Source organism: Myotis nattereri (genome assembly GCF_964212035.1).
Source record: "Myotis nattereri genome assembly, chromosome: 2".
In the NCBI taxonomy this organism is placed as follows: domain Eukaryota; kingdom Metazoa; phylum Chordata; class Mammalia; order Chiroptera; family Vespertilionidae; genus Myotis; species Myotis nattereri.
The window spans coordinates 58,618,514-58,639,161 of record NC_138076.1 but is presented as its reverse complement, the minus strand read 5'-3'; the positions used below and the strand labels follow the sequence as shown (position 1 = coordinate 58,639,161).

General features: G+C 35.7%; 1 protein-coding gene across 5 annotated transcripts in view; it reads right to left on the bottom strand.

Annotated features, from left to right (window-relative positions):
- MYCBP2 (MYC binding protein 2) overlaps positions 1–20,648 on the bottom strand; it is a 310,493-nt gene that overhangs the window by 42,588 nt on the left and 247,257 nt on the right. For all 5 annotated transcript variants that reach the window (XM_081083308.1, XM_081083309.1, XM_081083312.1 and 2 more), the window contains 7 exons: positions 9,712–11,355; positions 8,696–8,865; positions 7,722–7,963; positions 5,637–5,804; positions 4,106–4,263; positions 2,393–2,592; positions 1,394–1,543 (listed from right to left, as the gene is read on the bottom strand). In XM_081083308.1, coding sequence (XP_080939434.1) covers positions 1,394–1,543; positions 2,393–2,592; positions 4,106–4,263; positions 5,637–5,804; positions 7,722–7,963; positions 8,696–8,865; positions 9,712–11,355 — 2,732 coding nt within the window. The remainder of the gene's footprint in view (positions 1–1,393; positions 1,544–2,392; positions 2,593–4,105; positions 4,264–5,636; positions 5,805–7,721; positions 7,964–8,695; positions 8,866–9,711; positions 11,356–20,648) is intronic.

Below are 20,648 nucleotides of genomic sequence, written 5' to 3'. Positions count from 1 at the left end.
AATAAAAAAAATAAAAATCATCATTCTCCCCTTAAAAAAAAAAAAAGAACTCCTATCACTCTCAACAGCATGGATGGACCTAGAGAGCATTATGCTAAGCTATATGAGCCAGTCAGAGAAAGATAAATATCACATGATCTCACTCATCTGTGGAATATAATGAACAACATAAACTGATGAACAAAAATAGATACAGAGAGGGCATGGTGGGGGGGCGGTAAGAGATCAATCAAAGGACTTGTATGCATGCATATAAGCATAACCAATGGACACAGACACTAGGAGGGGTAAGGGAATGTGCTGGGAGGTTGGGGTGGCTGGGGAGAGGTCAATGGGTGAAAAAGGAGACATATATAATACTTTAAACAATAAAGAATGAAAAAAAATGATTAATCATGTTTGTATTATTTGTAGGAATGTAAACCACATAAAAGTATCTATTCTGGTGTAATCACAAATCTATCAGCAGAAGAAATGAGCTATTCTTCTCTTTGAGCCTCACCCAGATTGCTGAGCCAAAGACTTGTGAGCCAATAAAGTAGTTGTTTTAACTCAGTGAGTTTTGTGGTGGTTAGTTATGTGGGGATAGAATGCTGTTACAGGTATGTAACAATCTCACATTGTAACTGTGGATTTTTTCTATTTTTCCTTATAGTTCTGTCAATTTTTACTTATTTCTTGAAGGCTTTATTAGGCACATACACGCTCAAAATTAATCTTTTATAATTTTGTAGACAGCCTCTTTATCCCTCTTAATAATTTTTCTCGAAGTCTATTTTTTCTGCTGTTATCTTTTTTCTTACTTTTAACCTTCCTGGATCACTGTTTGGGTTGTGATACTAGCGGTTTTTTTATTCTCTATCTATTGTGACAGTTTTGATATTTAAGTGAAAGATTTAGTCCTCTAATTTTATTCCAGATATGGAAATGAAGCCCAGAGGTAAAAACCAGGCTGGTCCCAGGCTTCCAGTGTCCTAGTTCAATATTTGTCCATTATGCAGGCTGTCTCCAATAAAATCCAAGTCCCTTCAAGACAAACAAACATTGGAATTTCATGTCCCTACACAGAATCAATGCTGATATCTTACAGAATTGTAAAGTAGACTGATCTATGTAATAATGTTGCCCTGTTTATTTAATATTGTACTGTAACATTTTCTTCCAGTTGATTAATGATAATGATGCTTAGTGAGAAATCAGAATTGACTGACAGCATTTTTGCCAGAGAGAAGACTAAGTATATTTAATATGTTGCTCATAGCATTGAAATTGTATTCTTTTCTTTAGGTTATATAATCTGTGCATGACCTCATGCAAATTATTATACTATCTGAAGGTATTTCTACTGTCCTATAAAAATACTGACAATTAAAAAAACAAAAATCTGTCTTACTTGTTCTGCGTTTTCTTTGTTTGTTTTATTTTCCTCATCCTCTTCTTCCTCTGGTTCCACTGGAGCAGGAGTCAGTGATGCCACAAAATGCCATAGAATATCGTGGAGAGAAGTTGTTTGGATGACATTGCATAGAAGCCAGTTGAAAGCCTGAATAAATAATGGTTAAATGATTTCAAGATCAAAAGAAAATATATAAGTAAAAAATTCAGGGCTTTTCTTAATTGGAAACAAAGTACCTCCAGATTAAGTGTTTCAAGGAAGACTAGGAAGCCTGACCTTTGTTTCACTGAAATACACTGAACTTGAAATAGTCACAAATTTTGGTCCTAATTTTAAAAACTAATAATAATAGGAAAAATAATACTTATAAAATGCAATACCGAAACACTTTTTTAAACCACATTTTATTTTAAAAATTTGTCTTAATTTACTCAAACACATTTTTTTCCCCCAGCTTGCATTTAGTATCAACATAAACCATTTCTCAAGCTCAACACAAGCTACCATTTAATTAAATATATTTATTTGTTCCCATCAATAAAGTAGTAGGTTATCATATGTGTAATAAAAAAAAAATTTACTATATGTAAGTCTATGATATTCAGCAATCCTATGATTTCCAGAGAACAGAGACTCAGATAAATTATAATTGTTAGGTTTATAACTCAAAAGCATATTTATCCCCTTTGCATGATCATTCTAACTGAAATAACACTGTGATGACAAAAACTTTTTCAAAAAAGATAATACAAGGATTCAAATAATAAAGCAATGTAGAAATAAATTTCTTTCGAATGCTTACATATGGAACTCTAAAATCATTTCTATTCATAAACTTAAGAGTTTAATTTTGATGGGAACATTTGCTATTTTCAATGGGCTAATGTCTCTTAACTTATTGCAATTTCTGTTTGGTAAAAAGGTGACATCATTAAATAGAATCATCACATGATTTGTATGATCAATGAATCAATAACCACGCTGATGTATTCATACCTCCATAGCAAAAACTCGACAAGCAGATTTCCTTAGGGCCTGTTTCATTGCTATTTCAAGACCTTCTAGATCATGATGCTGTATAACAAAAGCTAAAACTGGCCATTGGAAATTTCGTTCTCCTTTGGAAAGAGAGCTGTGGGCTGAGATTAGCCGGGAAAGCTCAGGAGATGGATGTCTCAAGAGAGAAGAACCAACTTCTATTAAGAAAAAAAGGTATTAATTTTCATAGGCAATACATCAGGTTAATATACTTAAGATTATATTTAAAAATAATAGTATCTAACTTATTCACTTTAGAGCTTTGGGATTTTTTTTTTTTCACTTCACATAAATCACAATGACTTAAATATTTCTTGAGGCTTAAAAAGATTAAATATCTTACTTTCTTAAAATCATACAGCTATTAAGTTGTAGGGGGCAAGTTTTGAATCCCGGGTTGAATCTAAAGTTCATGCTTTGAAAACACTAAACACTAAGTGATTTTTCTCCTTAAATGAAATCTGTATTTCATCCCCAACATTTTCTAAATGCTTTGTAATGAATATGCCTCAATAAAAGCTCAAACACATTTGTTAAATGAACACAGAAATCATTGGGGGATGCTCAATATTTTTCTTGAAGATCTTCAATAAGATAAAAAGTCATCTACCTATAAATATTAAGCCATATCTTCATTTTACTAGTGACCTACCTAATAACCATATTATCTTTTCTCTTGGTTTTCTCTCTTTACTCTTCGGACAGAGTCAACCATCCCCAATTTGTGTCTTGATACCAACTCCTCCAGGTTAGCTAACTTTTTTACTGATTAAGAGCTTCAAAACCACAAATTTTATTATCTCTTAGCTGTAAAGAGTTTAAGCTTCTATTGGGAGGGAGAAGATAACTGTGAAAGTGTAAGTCCCTGGAACTGCTGGTTCACTGAAGCTTAGTTGAAGGGATAATGGTAGCAACATTTGGCTTAGATGCCTAACAAGTAAGATTTTAAATGTCAATTTATTCTTGAGTAATCACTGGATGATCTTTGGGTGTCTCTTTAAACTGAGATGCAAAATTTATGCCCTAGCTGGTTTGGCTCAGTGGATAGAGCATCAGCCTGCAGACCAAAGTGTCCCAGCTTTGATTCCAGTCAAGGGCACATACCTTGGTTGCAGGCTCCTCTCTGTCCGGGACCCTGGTCAGGGCCCTGCAGGAGGCAACCAATTGATGTGTTTCTCTCACATTGATATTTCTCTCTCTTTACCTCTCTCTTCCACTCTCTCTAAAAATCAATGGAAAATTATCCTCAGTGAGGATTAAAAAAACCCCACTATGAAACAAAATTTAGAGAGGCACACTTAGAGCCATGTTACATAGAAGGAATGTCTACCACAATTTAAAATTAATCCATATCTTTCCCTTCAAATATTGAATATTAAAAAATATCTGTGCCCTGCCAGTGTAGCTCAGTGGGTGAGCATCGACCTATGAACCAGGAGGTCACTGTTCGATTCCCAGTCAGGGCACATGCCAGAGTTGTGGACTCGATCACCAGTAGGGGGCATGCAGGAGGCAGCCAATCAATGAGTCTCTCTCATCATTGATGTTTCCATCTCTCCCTTTCTCTCTCAAGTCAGTAAAAATATATTAAAAAAAAAAAAGAAAGAAAAAAATATCTGCAAATAAAACTATTTGGGTTATTCAATCTTCCCTTTTTATCTTTATACTTACCAGTGTCTCCACTGTTAACTCTTCTTCTAGGAATGGCTTTAACTCGTGCAGGTAAAATGGAGTGTTGTTTATCATATTCAGAAGCAACAACTGAGTATGATCTTTGGAAGACAGTTCTCTTTGCAAGATCAGTATCAGTTATGGGACTAGTTTCCAAACTGAGATAAAATAAGATAAAAATTTAGGTGAAAAAGTAAATGAAGAAAAACTATATTTAGTTTATAATAGTGTAATCAAATATGTGAACCTGTATTTCATGTGAAAAAACACAAATTCAAAGCCAACTTAATATTCTCTCTTTAAGTAGTGTAATGAGAGGTAAAAAACTAGTTTTTAGCATTGCAGTTATATTATAGATAGAACAGTCTATATGAGAACTTAGTGATTTTCATTCAGGTTAAATAAACTAACAATTTTTTCTATTAACTATACCACCATTAAAAAACACTTGTAAAGTTATTAAGATGGTTATATAATTTCCTTTATGTGGCATTTTATTAAAAAGAGAAGTAGCTTCCCTTCCTTTTCCTCTAAGAAAAATTTACAAACTGTTCTTTTCATGTGTTCTTTTTTTCTGTCACCTCATTCCAAAATGTGACATTTATGCTCACCTTGAGTTCTGGAGTTATTTCTTTTCCATCATTCAAGCCATGTTTGAATCTTACGTCCCTCAGTAAATCTTATATATTTTCTAGTTAGTGGCTAACCCCTTCTCCCCTGGACATTTTCTTAACTTACCACCTCTCTAAGTGTGTGTACGTTCTTGTTTGAATGGACTATAAATGTTGTACATAACTGACTGGGGTTAATGTGCCTAGATGTTGGTTTGGGCTGCTTGATTGCTGAATGACCAGGGTATAGGGATATGTTAATTTAATTTTTCCTACAAAATACTTCATTTATCTACCTTGTTTCATAATCATTGTCAACATTATTCAATTCCACATAGCTAGCTGAAATCTTTGACTAAATGTATCAGCTTCTCAATTGAACTGTCTGATTATCCTTGCATGTTTACCACGTCATTCCTCTTTTTTAAAAGTCTTAGTGGTACCCAGTTCGCTCTGTATTACATTTATATACTTCTATTCAGTTTCCAAAAAGCTCTTTATTCTGATACTACTATACATAATTGGGGGTGAGTGGGTAGGAGAAAATTGTAAGCAATATTTCAAGAAGTTCAAGATTTATTTTCAGTGCTTCTTCTCTCATGTAACTTTCCCTAAATATTGCCTCAAAGTGACCTTTCTCTAGTCTGGTTTACAACAGTACTAAATGACATCATATAATGGGAAGTTTTACTATTACTTCATTAGTGGTTTTTTCCAACTAGTCTGCTTCTGCTATCAAAGACCTTGTACCTTACTTCATGTATGTAAGGCTTTTTCTTACTGCTCTAATAGCTGAGCTGATTCAATGTCCTTTTTGAGATGGAAGGATGTACTAAAAAACTTCTAGACCATTCTTTTCCAGCTGTCATTCTTCCAAACTAAACACTGGCTATTCAACAGAGAGGAGAGAACCCAAATACCTTGGTGGCATAGACTTCATATTGCTCTCTGGCTCTTCAAATACATTAGGACTTGCATCAGGAGTTACTGATATGTACGGGGCAGGCACAGATGTTGAACGGAGATATCTCATTTCATCCTGAAATAGGTTGTCATCTTGATAGCCCACAAAATTTTCATGATGATGCCTACATTAAATCAAACCCAGTAACTTTAAGTATGAAGGCAATACAGACAGTTTCCATTTTCAATTTCCTTCGTAAAAGCAAAAGCAGCACATTTAAATCTATATGAGTGAAGTACTAAACTAACCACAGATGTAAATAGAAGGATATAAAAGTCGGACAGTTTTACACATAGATATTCCAGGTACCACAAACATTTCAAAACCTAAATTGAATTCATTTTCTTTCCTTTTGAGAGCTTTTATCTCTTCTGGTATTTTGGTGAATGATCCCACCAATTATCCAGGGGCCTAAGTTAAAGTATCTCAGTGCTGTAGTAGGCTTAGTCCTCAGCCATGACCCATCACTCAGGCCTCTGAGTGGTAGGTTTCCTCTCACAACCATACTTTCTTCTCATTCTCTATCATCACTGCCTTGGTTTAGGCCCATGTTTCTTGCACAGTCACCTTTTTGGTAGGAACATATATGAGTCAAATTTGAGGAAGATTAGATATGTAAAATGTTCTATGGGTTGAGGGAATGTCCATTCCCCAGAGAGCTAAAATTATAAAATCCATAATTATGGTATGCTAGCATTTTTACATGTTTTACAATTCTTTCCTTTTCAAACTGGAACAGAGTTGTTAATTTAAGTCTACTAAGTGGTCTGAATGAAGCTAAAGATTTGGGATATCTGATGATTTCCATCTTGGTCTCAAATATATTTAGTCTTATACCCTGACATAACTCTGCTACACAAAGAGGACAACCTTGCCAAAATGAAATTGTTGGCTGGCAAGTTATGCCGGCAGGGAATTTCTAAAATCTTCATCACCCAATGAAAAAAATCTGAACTTGGTATATGAAAGACTGTTTTAGAGTGTAAGTGTTTAGGAGTGTAAAAGCACAGACTGTACCACCCAAATCCAATATGGCATATTATTTATAGGCTCCCCTCCATCTTCAGTAATGCCCTTTCATCCAGTTCCCACATTAGTAGCTGAGTGATCTAACTGCAAACCAGTTCATGTATTTCCCTATTTAAGATTCTTCCACTGTTTCCTCTGTGGGGTAAAATCTAACCTTAGCATGGGCGATAGGGCCCCACATTACTGGGTCTTGGGTAACCACTTCTAGTGGCATTTCTATATTTCTCCCAGTAGCCAGTTTTAATAAGCCTGTGAATCCTTAAATGTGTAATGCTATTTCATCATTTGTGTTTTCACACACGGTTTACTCTGTCAGGAACACTTTCCTCCCATTACCTATTTGATTTAATTCCTATTTATCCTTTAAGACTATTGTAAAGGGTCAGATTCTCTGGTCCTAATCTCCTGGGGGAAGATTCAGTAACTCTCCTGTTGTATGCTCTAAGAGCATCTTGTACATACTTCTAATATAGTACTGATTATATAATATTTTTAATATTTTATTTACATGTCTTAAATGTCCACAGAGTATGAGCACATGGAAGCCAGAATTTTATTATACTCATCTTGGTATCTTCAAGGTCTAGTACAAAGCTGGTACCCAGTTGGTATTTATTTAAATAACAGAATGAATAATTTTAAAAAATTAAAGAATTTTTTAGGAAATAGTTTTTTTCTACTTTAGCATTGCCCCCTTTTAGCAGAATGAAGTCAGCCTACCAAAGAACAAAAGACAGCTAAAGTCTTACTTTCTAAGACATATTTTTATATGAATAATAATACAAATTGACATAGTATTTACAAGTTTTTTTTTTTTAAAAACACACCTAGTACTTTCAGGTGTGTCCCTACCAGTCAAATGCTGGTCAAGGCAACTCAGAATATGAATTCCTGGAGGTCTCTTTATTCTACACAATGTGTTAATATAGCATGGATATTCAGAACATGACATTAGTTAATCAACAACAACTGTTAATCACAAGCGATTAAATAAAAAACCCAGTTATATTACCTAGCTAATGTCTGCAGGTAAAGACAAGGCATTTTAACAGGAAGATCCTCAGAAATACCCTCTTTCACGCTGGGAAGCTGAGACTGGAATGGCTTTGCAGGATAACACAGAATGCTCGGCTCGGCTGCACTGCTCAGAGACAGCAGGAAGAGTGCATTTGCTTTAATCACCTGGTGAGCTTCCATAGTGGGCAAGGCACGAGGAGTCTTGACTTGCATTGGCTTCCTCCTAGATTGTTTGACCTGGCAACAAAAAATGTGTACTGGTCTTTTCCTACTTATATTCAAAATCTGATTTCATAACCTAAGTATTTTGAGTCTGTAATACAAATTAAACACTTGTAGAATCATTTAAAAATAATAACAATGACTACTAAAACAACATTCACTTCATGCTTGTCCTGAACTGATTGAAATTATTTTATGTTGAAGATAAACTATACATCTCTTATCTCCTTGGGAAAATTAAAAAGCTAACTAGTAATATCTAAATGGAATTATTTTAAAAAAAGAATCAATAATCTGTGTGTGTACATATTCAGCAAAAATTTTTAGTCAGGTGTAGCACTATTGTGAATGATCTTGAGTTTCCATGAGTTCCACAACACAATTAGGGATTAAGAAAAAGAGAGAGGAGATAAAGAGTACAAATAGAAAAGGAAAAAGGAAAAGAGGGAAAGTTGAGAGAGAGGGGAAGGTGAAGAGAAAAGCTATGTATATGTGTAGAATTACATAATAAACATCTGTTAATAAGGCATATGTGCCACAGGCTAGTTGTCGTGTTACAGATATAATTTATTTTTGTAATAAAAATAGCTGGCCTAGCACAAATATTAAATTTGTATATTAGTCCAGTTATAAATCTGGTCTTTAATTGAATTTATGTGAAGTTATCTGATATAATATGATCATAAAAATATTTTTATAAGGTTTATCCTTATCATTAACAGTATAACCAGGACAGAATAAAAATACCTTTTCCCTTGCAGCAGCCTGTTTTTCCCGGAGGTATTTTTCTCTGCAGCGATCACATACCAGATACCAAGTGCTTCCTCCTATGCCACCATCACCACAGTTACCAGCCCATCCTCCACAAAAATGCCCAATGCTATTGTAACCTTGTCCACCAGCATAACGACCACAACCTTGAAACAAGAACAAAGCAAGTGACCTTACTAGTCTGATCCCTGCCATTTATACATTAATGACGGATTTACCTTCTCAAGTAAGCAAAATACTGAAGCAAGTATCTCACTTTTTTTATGGCTATTAACTATGTCAGAAAAACTGATTACCAAAAAGTAATCAATTAAATGATAGCTAAAATGGTCCATACAGGCAGATGGAAAGAAATATACAATGTGCAATCTGGGTACATTTAGATTTACGTAAGTATGCCAATAAAATTAAACAAAAGAGGAATAAAATATTCTGTAAAAGTGATATATTTTAAGGAATCACATATTTTATAAAAGGTTTCAGGTATAATATATAGAAAGAGAAACCTTTTAACCAAACTTGTAATGGGTAAATTTTGGAATACTAATCAATTGTTATAGAAATCCTTACATTTAACTAAAATACAGTCTTCTGATAAAACAGTTGATATCACTCCCCTAAATCAGTATAACATAATTTAGTTTGCAATTTTGAGCAGGAAAACCTGAAACCAAAGTAAACCTCATACTGGGATCTTTCCTCTGTGTATGGACATGTCATGATTTCTACTGTGTGACATGCCTTAACAGCAAGATTTGGGTAACACAGAACATTTTAAAAATAAACAATGTTTCGAAATGTAATATATTAAAATAAAATAGTACTAAATTGCTTACCTATTTTTCACAAAAAAACTCCTAAGTTATAAGATACTATAAATTCTGAGCCAGTTTCTCTGTATTTTAACATAATTTATAGAACATTTCAAGTTAAAAATACCTATTTAGTATTTTTACAAAAAGTACTTATATATGTTTAATAATATCATTTACCTGGGTGAGCTTGTCTCATATGGTACGTCACTGGGTATGGATGTGACTCTCCACACAGCTCACAGATGGTATCTTTCTCTGGTCCTCCCACTGCCAGCTGGGCCATCTCACCAAATAAATTACCCCTGGGCCGAACTTCTGCCTTTTCTTTTTTCTTTTTTTCTTTTTTGGCCTTCTTATTCTCTTTTTCACACTCTTTCTTTTTAAGGACTGCACAAGAACCAGGACTTGGAAAAATCATATTCTGGGAAGCTGCTTTGATAGTAGCCAAAGAGATGTCTTCCCAGAAAGCCACTAAATGTTGTAAAGTTAAGGGAAGAGGAGATTTAGACTTCACTGGGTGGTGCATGGACATTTCAAAAGTGGCTTCAGTTTTCCCATCCTCACATTTTTCATGCAGAGGTGGCTCCTTAAGCATAGACAACACCTTATTTTTGTTGATACTACCCATTTTAGATATATCTGGTCCATGAGGTGCAATATTAAACATATTCAGAGCAGATGATATTTCCAATGAGTGTCTATTTTTTAACTTGGTTTCCTTTTCTTCTGTAGGTTGTTGGCTGTTTAAACTACTTCTTATAGGGGCATGTTCTTTGGAAAGTTCAGGATTAAATTTTAAGAAAGAAGAACAAGCCATTGCATCGTGCACTATGCCTTCATGCCACAGGAAAGAGGCAAAGACTGCTCTGGCACACTCAGCCACAGAGGGAGACATGGCTTGTTTGGCTGGCTCTAAAGGTTTGGCTCCGTCTCCTTTGAAGAGAAAGCTGGATTTTTCCTTTTTGGGCCTGGTGTGTCTATTAGCACATTTTCGACTTATTTTGGGGGATGCTCTCATGTCCTGTTCCTCTTTCAGTGGGGCTTTTCCTATGCTGAAATGAACTTTATTTGAACCTTCTTCCCCACTCTTAAATTCACTGCTTTCATCACAGGTAGTATCTGTTAGACTGTTCGTTTTTAAAGTACTTGAAGTGCAGACTTCAACCACCTCACTGTGAAGGTTTTCTTGTACCACATGGGGAGAAGGAGCTCTATTTTCGGATCCAGGGGAATCTTTTGAATCCTTTGGTACTTGTTTTGGTTTTGGTGATGTTGATCGTCCCCTTAATGGTTCTGTGAGGGGCATTTTCTTCTTGCGGAGGGTATCTGGGTCAAGTGTGTAAGAGTCTGATTTGGAACGTTCCCGAGGAGGATCAAGTTTTGTCTTAACAGGAGTGGTACTTTTTTGAGGTAGATTTTTATCATGTGGTGAGGAGGAGCGGGGAGAACTAGCACCAGATGGGCTAGACCGATTGGTTGGGAGAGTCTTTGGTTTAGGAGACGATGACCGAGAACCTGGTCCCGGGGATTCAGCTCTGAAACTAGAAGACACCCTCCCATCAGATTTCAGCGTTTGCAAGGTGTTATGGTTGGGGGACAATGACCTACTGTGAGAATCTGACCTCAACTTCGCAGCATCAGATTTCAACATGAGGGATTCACTAGCTGATAAACCTTCGGTGCCCCTTGGTTTCTTTGGATCAGCAGTAGTCCGGCTCATACGTCCATCAGGTTTAACTGATCTGCTGTGCTTGGAGGACATTTCTGATTTTCCTGATGTAGAGACTGGTCTAGAAGATGTTGAGATAGTTCCTCTGTCACCTGTGTGGTCCATTTCATAGTAAAACTTGTTAATAAAATTACAACTTAATGATAATGTAGTCACTGATTTTAAAAAAAACATAGCTAAAACATTTATATTGCTTGTCACAGACAAAAAGACTTGAAAAATAAAGGAAAATATTTTCATAATAAAGGAAAATATTTTCAAAATATTTTCTATTACATAATTATACAACCATTTCCACCAAAAACAATTTTCATGGATGCAAAACAGACTGAACAAACAGTAGCTATGCACCAATATGAATTATCCACCATATCTGAACCTCAACCTTAGAAGAATTAGTGAAAATTTAAATTCAGTGAGAGACTAGAAAGAAAAAAAACCTAACTACGTTTTTTTGGAATAAAATATTGGGAAAACATATGTGTTTTTTAAATATGAAGTAGTTGAGCTAAATTTCCAGTACAATGATATCTCCCATCCTTATTAGGGATATTAATGGTGCAAGTCTTGTTAAATTAGGAAACTGAATTTATAAACACATTTATCATTTTCAAGTCCACAGACAGATAGAATTAGGTTAAAATAGAACTGCTAAGGAGACACTAAATTTTAATGCTTGAATTACAACAATTTATAATTAACATATGAATGCCCAAAGGTTATTATTTAATTACATGTAATTCAGACAGTGTTTATAAAAAGATCGTACTCTAAAAGTTTATTTAGTTTATTCAGTTTAGCTGCTTAGAATTTTGAGCTTGTGTCCCCTTGGAATAAAAGGATCCTCAGAATTAGTTCAAATCTGAATTGTTGGGGACCTTGAAATAAGGAGTCAGGAAAATAACAGATAAAAAGATAAAAGAAAAATATTCTACCTCTTTTCTAGTAAAAACACTAGGTATTCCTACATGGACACCACTGTTTTGGGTATCCTGAGCCTCAATCGGTGTATCTCCTTTCTACTATTTCCTGCTTCCCTTTGAGGCATTTGTCACCAGTAAGTGGTACAACCTACATTACCTTTCCTCCCTAAAATAAAAATTTCCAGTCTTAGTGCAAGTGATATTAATTAGTTGTTATGAGAAAAGCAATCTGATTAAAGTGATGCATGTGGTATAAACAACTGAAAATTCATAAATCTTGCTTGCTAGATGCATTTATATATTTTTAAAAAGGGTACTTAGCAAATTCAAATACATCTGTTAACTGGTTACATTTCAGGTATTTTTTAGGGTAATGTTTTTTGGCTTGCTTGTGTGTGTGTGTGTGTGTCCGTGCATGCAGGTGCACATATGTGTGTGTAATCACACTCTAGCTATCTACAGTTCAAGGCAATGTTGCTTCTGATGGAAGGTCTACAAGAACTGTTATATTTATCTATTACTCTTCACAGATGTAATATCAGGAATGAGTCCCTGGAATAATAAGTGCTCAAAGAATATTTGTTGAATGAGTAAATAAATTCTTGTTTTCTTAAGGTTTCTTCTGCTAGTCCCAAATCTTCATATTCTCCAAAAATCCACTTCTTACAATTATGGCTCCCAAGGCCACAGGGCAGAGGCAACAGTAACTGTTGTGTAAGAGTCAGATGCTTGCAAGTTAAGTAATTCTGAAATAACTAAGTATGCCAAACAGCATATTTGGAACATATTTTAATTGCATTATGCCAGTGTTTAAAATAATTACTCATTCTCTGGATGAATAAAAATAACTACTAAATATAATGCTCTTCAGTTTCTTGTAATTCTTTATTATTCTGTCATCAATTTCATTGATCATATATGTATTATAAAGCCAATATAAAAGACTGGGCTAAATTCAGAGGAAAAGTGGTGAAACAAACCACAACACACACAAAAATAATCCAGATATTTATGCTGTCACAAAACAGATAAATAGATGTTACAAAATTGCTAAGTGCTTTCAAATTGTATAAAAGTAGTTTAAGAAATTGCTGCCCATTTTTCTGATCCATAGAGAACCAAAGAGAAAATTTTGTAAACATATATACTGAATCCTTGCCACTAATTTTGAGTGTGTAATATTTGGAGTACTGTTTTTTTGTAATCTGATAGTGGACAATTCCTTCATAATCACATTTATTTCAGAAGCTGAACCATATATATTTATAAAGAATATATCATTTGTTATGTGTGGTAAAACTATATGGTAACCGATGTTTATCTTCATTTGGGTTTCAAAAATTTTGAGGCAGGTAGTAAATATTACTAAAATTTGTCATGTTATGGCTGCTTGAAAGATCAATAAACATAAACAAATATTTTGCTAAAAATCTTTATGTCACATAATACTTTCACATTCATCACTTAACTAATTCATCATTAAACTAATTTCATGATTATATTTGTCATATGTAAATTTAAATAATAATAGGCAAAACATTTTCTAACCTCAAAAGAATTTTGGAAAAAAATACAGGACAGAATAGAAGTTTAGTACATTCAAATAAAATTAGTAATCATGTTTAATCTTAAGTATTCATTCAGTAACGACCTGCATAATTTTTTATGCCAAAATTGTAAATCCTCAAATTGTATGATCCATACTATAACAATATCTTACACTGTAACATTACATGCATAATATGTAGTATATATCAGGTTACATAACAGTATATACTATAGAGATCAGGTCCTATAAAGATCAGCTTCTATAACACTATTTAATATACTACAGTATTATAAAGTATCACTGTCAACTATATAAAGAAGAAATGTTTTATCCATTTCTAAGAAAAAAAGAAATCTAACTATTACCTTTAAAATGTATACAGTATATTAGCCATTGCTACAACATTTTTAAATAAAATTTTCATAAAATACAGGATTTTAAAAGTTTAAATATCACTGTCACACAAAAATATGTAAGTAGGCAGCTATAGTATTTTAGAAAACGAAAACATTTTTAAATTGTCTGAAATTTTATCAATTGTCAATATAGTTTAAGCATTACTAAGTTTAAATTTTTAAAATGAAGTGACTAACAAAATACTATAAGGAAGACTCATGTTAGACAGGACCGGTAACTGATAACTAAGTTAAGCTAAAAAAAAAAATTAACCTAATTATCTGTGTTTCAAATAAAATACTAAAGTAGGAAAGTAAATCCTGCATTATATAACAGAAAAATGACTTAAAGACTAACTTGTTACAAAAGATATTATATTCTTATAGTTCACAATGTGCCTCATGACATAGGCAGGTGGGACAAAAGTAGATTTACAGCCGTTTGTATGGAAAATAATATAATAATTAATAATAATACAAGAATAAACTCTCTGTTTCATGTACTCACAACTAGAAACCTATTTTTGCCCCACCCTGTATATTCCACTTTTTTCTGAAAATAATGATTTTACAATTCCTCAAATCAGGCACATCTTTCTATATAATACTATTTTATTTTTTAAGACCTCATATAGGTTTGAAATTAAATAAGAGTAATATTTAACCTATAGATGTTGTCAACATGCATATCAGTCAGGATAATTGCTACTATAGCATTGAGCAGATATATCACAAATTAATCCCAAATATCAAAATTTAAATAAAATAATAAACTTTAATCTTAAAAAATGGAATGGGATGAACATGACTGAAGTGAACTAAAACGTCTTCATTGATACCGCCTATGTTCATTAAGAATGGCCCATCCACGAATGCACGCATACCCACCCTTCAGTTTGTGAGACAGAGATGAAAGAGCAGAGGCAGGCCCAGCTACACCATAATTTTTGTAAATGCGCTCACGAGAAGCAAGGTTGCGAGATGGAGATTCTACAGTGAAAAACAGTGGCAAAGAAGCAGCACAGATTCAATGGAAAAAAAGTTAGCAGAGAACACAAGCAGCAACAAAGCATTTCAAATGGTATGCATGACTTAATTATTAATAAAGTTTATTCAGCTAGATTTTTCAACAAGTTTATATTTTTCTAAAATTCAAACAGAAAACAAAGGTCAAATTAGTTAATTTAGATGAATAACGATAGCTTTAAATGTGGTAATTTAAAAGTTAAGTAAGGCTTATAGCTCTGATAAATCAAATCTGAGCATTTCTTTTTAGATTAATACTACTTAAACTCGCTTTTCTTTATGGACCTGGAGAGTATTATGTTAAGTGAAATAAGCCAGTCAGAGAAAGACAAGAATCATATGATGTCACTCATATATAAATCTAATGAACAAAATAAACTAACAAAAACAGAACAGTCTCATAGATAGAGAACAAATGTCAGAGAGGGGGGTTGTGGGCTTGGTGAAAAGGTGAAGGAATTAAGGAAAATAAAAACAACCTAACTCATAGGCACAGACAACATCATGGAGATTACCAGAGGTAAGGGGGTGAGGGATAGGGGTTGTAGACGATAATAAAGGGGAGATAATAGTGATGGAAGAAAATCTGAATTGGAATGGTGAACATAAAATACAGTATAGAGATGATGTATTATATAATCACTAGAGGCCCGGTGCACAAAAATTTGAGGGTGGTCCCTCAGCCCGGCCTGCGCTCATTTGCAGTCCAGGACCCCTTGGGGGATGTCCTCCTGTCGACTTAGGCCCACTCCCCGGGGGATCAGGCCTAAGCTTGCAGTCAGACATCCTTCTGGCAGCCAGGGAGCCCTCGGAGGATGTCTGACTAAAGGCTTAGGCCCCCAAGGGAGCTGTGATGAGGAAGCTGGGGTGACAGAGGAGCCATGCTGTCCTGCCCCGCTGCCCTGGGTCGGGTCACACACGGGATGCCCGGCAGGCCGGCGGATCACTGCTGCCCCGCCCAGCCACCCCGGGTCATATCGCACATGGGACGCCCGCCGCCCTGGGTGGCAAATAGGAGGCTCGGATGGTGGTGGGGCAGATGGGATGGTGCTGACCCGCCCTGCCTGCAGTATGCAAATTAGCCGTCATCTTTGTTGGCGGTCAATTTGCATATCGTGCTGATTAGCCAATGGGAGGTGTAGCGAAGGTATGGTCAATTACCATGTTTGTCTATTATTAGATAGGATAACTGAATCTATTGTCCCCTTGATTTCTGTAGGGACATGTGACTATGATGATTCCAATATGTATCTCAGAATGGACTCAAGTTAGCATTTATGATTATTTTTCTTAGTTTATCTTTAGTGAAAAATGTTAGTACCAATCCAAACATTTAGTGTCTTTTTTATAGATCTTATTATTGAGGTACCACACTTTTTTTTTATACATTTCACAACACAAACACAACAAAAGAAATTACAAGTCAATGAAATATGTTAAACAGTCATGATTTACCATGCCAAAAATGAAGTAAAGTTAAATAATTTATCTTTTAGAAAGAATAGAATCTTAAAAGTATAGTCTTTTTTTTAAAAAATATATTTTATTGATTTTTTACAGAGAGGAAGGGAGAGGGATAGAGAGTTGGAAACATCAATGAGAGAGAAACATCGATCAGCTGCCTCCTGCACACCCCCTACTGGGGATGTTCCCGCAACCAAGGTACATGCCCTTGACAGGAATCGAACCTGGGACCCTTTAGTCTGCAGGCCAAGGCTCTATCCACTAAGCAAAACTAGTTAGGGCAAAAGTATAGTCTTTTAAAAGCAGTATGCCAAAAATATCTCTATCTAAATCTTTTAAAAAATCCATTTATTTAAAATTTAAATTTTAGCAATTAAAATAAATATAAGTAATTGAGCTGAAATACATTCAGGTAACGAGATAACTTTTTTAATATTACTGAAATAAAGAAAACTGGATACAACATATATTTTGCTAAAAACAGAAAATAGTTGACTGATTCATTATTACGGCCAAGATTAAAGGTGAACTACTCATAAACCAAAAAGTTATTCCATATAAGATACTAAGTAGGTATTATGTATCATACATTGTTCTAGCCACTGAAGATAAAATGATGACTAGAAATAAAGTCCCAGCTTTTATGGAGCTTATCTTAAGGTGAAGTAAGAAATTAACAAATAAATACACACTTGATCAAGTGGTGATAAACTTGGGAGTCATAAGCATGCAGATGTTGGAAACTATTACATGCCTGGATAAGACCACTTAGGGTGTGAGGTCTAGAAGAGACCAAAGCTCTGTGACATTTCTAGGAATACAGAATACAGCAGGATGTAGAAAAGAGACTGGAAATGAACAGTTGGTGAGATAGGAAGTATTCAACAGGCAAAGAAGGAAATTCAAGGAAGAAAGTCAATTCTGTCTAACACTGTTGATAAATCAAGTAAAATGAGATCTTAGAATTGACAAGTGAATTTAGTTAAAAAAATAAATAAATAAATAAAGCCAAAGACTGACTCTAGCAATTTCTGTGGGTAAGGACAACTACAGGAATAACTTGCAGTGGGTTCAAAAGGGAATGGCAGGAGGATAGAGATGTACTACATGCCACCAAATCATTTTAAACAAAGTTTAAAAATGTTATAGTGTTTTTCTTTTCTTTTCTTTTTTTTTTTTTTTTTAAGGTATGTCTCCATTGATTTCAGAGAGAGGAAGGTAGAGGGATAGAGAGATAGAAACATTAATGATAAGAGAGAATCACTGATTGGCTGACTCCTGCATGCCTCTCACTGGGGACCAAACCTGCAACCCAGGCATGTGCCCCAACTGGGAATCGAACTGTGACCTTCTGGTTCATAGATTGATGCTCCACCACTGAGCCACAACGGTCAGGCAAAAAATTTTCAAGTTTTAATATTTTTGAGCATCCTTCTGTTTGAAGACTATAAAACTCAAAAGATACCAGGCATTGCAAAAGAAATTCTTATGCTATTTAAATATCATGTAATACATAGTCTCCAACTATCACTGAAAATATAGTTAGAAGGATGTTAGCTTCTGACTGGAAGAGTTAATTCAAGGGGAATTCCAAAAACCAATGTCTTGGATATAGTCTTGATACAGTCTTGTGGCTTGGCCGCTAAATTCTGTGAAAAGTGAGCCTCTCAGAAGGACACAGAAGCAGGAAATCAGAATACTATCTTAATTAAGAGCCACCATAAACCTAAATGTGAAAAACTATGAGGATAATTGTAGGATAAGATGGCAGAGGTTTAAGAACAAACTCCTGGAAAAGGTTTTGAAGACAAAATAGACTTTAAGTCTTTTTCAATTTAAAAAGCCTAGAGAGATTGGATTCCTAGGCATTATTCAGAGTGAGTAAGAAGAAAAACTTTATTTTTTTAATCCTCACATGAGGATATTTTTCCATTGATTTTTAGAGAGAGTGGAAGAGAGAGGGAAGACAGAGAGAAACATCGATGTGAGAGAAACACATCCATTGGTTGCCTCTTGCATGAGCCCAAACCAGGCCCGGGCCAGGGAGAAGCCTGCAACCTAGGTAACTGCCATTGACCGGAATTAAACCTGGGACCCTTTGGTCTGCAGGCCAACACTCAACCCACTGAGCCAAACCGGCTAGGGCAAAAGGTTATTGTTAAATGCCTAATAAATTAAGCTGTGACTACAGATAACACTTGTGCTATGCATATAATTTTTAATAAAGTTTGCTCATTTAAATATACTTTGATATAGTTAACTTTTTAAAAGATCATGTTTTTCAATTTTAAAAAAGAAAGTAAACTGATAGTAAGCAATATCACTGCATAATATATATGTATGTCCAGAATTCTATAAATGTATTGGGAGAAAAGTGGAATTATATGAATGATAAAGGAACCTAAGACGTGGAATAGGAACTAAAAATTATTTACATAAATGTTAGTATACTAAATGAATAATAAAAGAATGAAAGATAGAGCAAAATTTCCAAATAAGGATAAAACAGAAATAAGCTTTTCATTAGAAAATAACAGTAACCCACATGATACGAATGCAGAAAGGAAGAGGAATGAAAATATGTAAGATGGCTAACCCTCAAACATGATGTGCCTCTAAATGACTTCTAGATGTAACTGTACTTAGATAAAACATAGGTAACATATTACTGATTACACAGTAAATCCCTATTAAATATGGTTAAGAGATATAACATTAAGGAAAAGCATATCATTTCAGAGTTTGTGGTGGATGAGATAGAAAAATTTGGAGCAAAATATGATATACTAGAGGCCCGGTGCACAAAAATTTGTGCACTCGGGGGGGAGGGGGGGTTCCTCAGCCCGGCCTGTGCCCTCTCGCAGTCTGGGACCCCGCAGGGAATGACCACTTGTTGGCTTAGGCCTGCTCGCCGGGGTATTGGGCCTAAGATGGCAATCAGACATCCCTCTGGCAGCCCGGCAGCCCTTGGGGGATGTCCACTTGTCAGCGGGGAGCAGGCCTAAACTGCAGTCGGACATCCTTAGCACTGCTGAGGAGGCAGGAGAGGCTCCCACCACCACCACTGTACTGGCAGCCATCAGCATGGCTTGTGGCTGAGCAGAGCTCCTCCCATGTGAGAGTGCCCTGATCACCAGAAAGCAGCTCCTGCATTGAGCGTCTGCCCCCTGGTGGTCAGTGTGTGTCATAGTGACCAGTCATTCCCAGTCTTTCTGCTGTTAGGGTCAGTTTGCATATTACCCTTTTACTATATAGGATAGAGGCCTGGTGCACGGGTGGGGGCTGGCTGGTTTGCCCTGAAGGGTGTCCCGGATCAGGGTGGGCATCTTGCTTGGGTGCCTGGCCAGCCTGGATGAGGGGATGATGGCTGTTTGCAGCTGGTCACACATCCTTCAGGGTGGGGGTCCCCACTGGGGTGCCTGGCCAGTCTGGGTGAGGGGCTGAGGGCCGTTTTCAGGCTGGCGGGCGACTGAAGCTCCCAACCTCTCCTTTTTTTCTTTTATTCTGGGATTTATTTACCTTCTATGGCTGTCACTCTAGCTGAGAGCCGGCTTTAGCTCTGAGGCTAGCTCCAGCTTGAGGTCTTGGCTGCTGAAAGAAGGTATCTGGGGTTTGTTTAGCTTCTATAATTGAAACAGTGTTGCAGCTCCAGCTCTGAGGCCTCCGCTGCTGAAAGCAGGTATCTGGGGTTTGTTTGGCTTCTATAATTGCAACATTGTTTCTTAGAGTGCAGCTCAGAGCCCGGCCGCGGCAGGTGGGGAACCTTGGCTTCCTCCATCACTGGAGCAAGCAAGCCTCATGTTCACTTCAGCTGCCTGGCTGCCGGCCGCCATCTTGGTTGGAGGTTAATTTGCATACTTCCCTGATTAGCCAATGGGCAGTGTGTCGGAGATACGGTTAATTACCCTATTTGTCTTTTATTAGATTAGATATCCTAGGCCTTAGAATATTTCAAAAAATTCCAATAAAAGATTAAAGATTGCTCCCTGAACAGTGACTGGAGACACACAAAAAGAAAAACCTAGTTT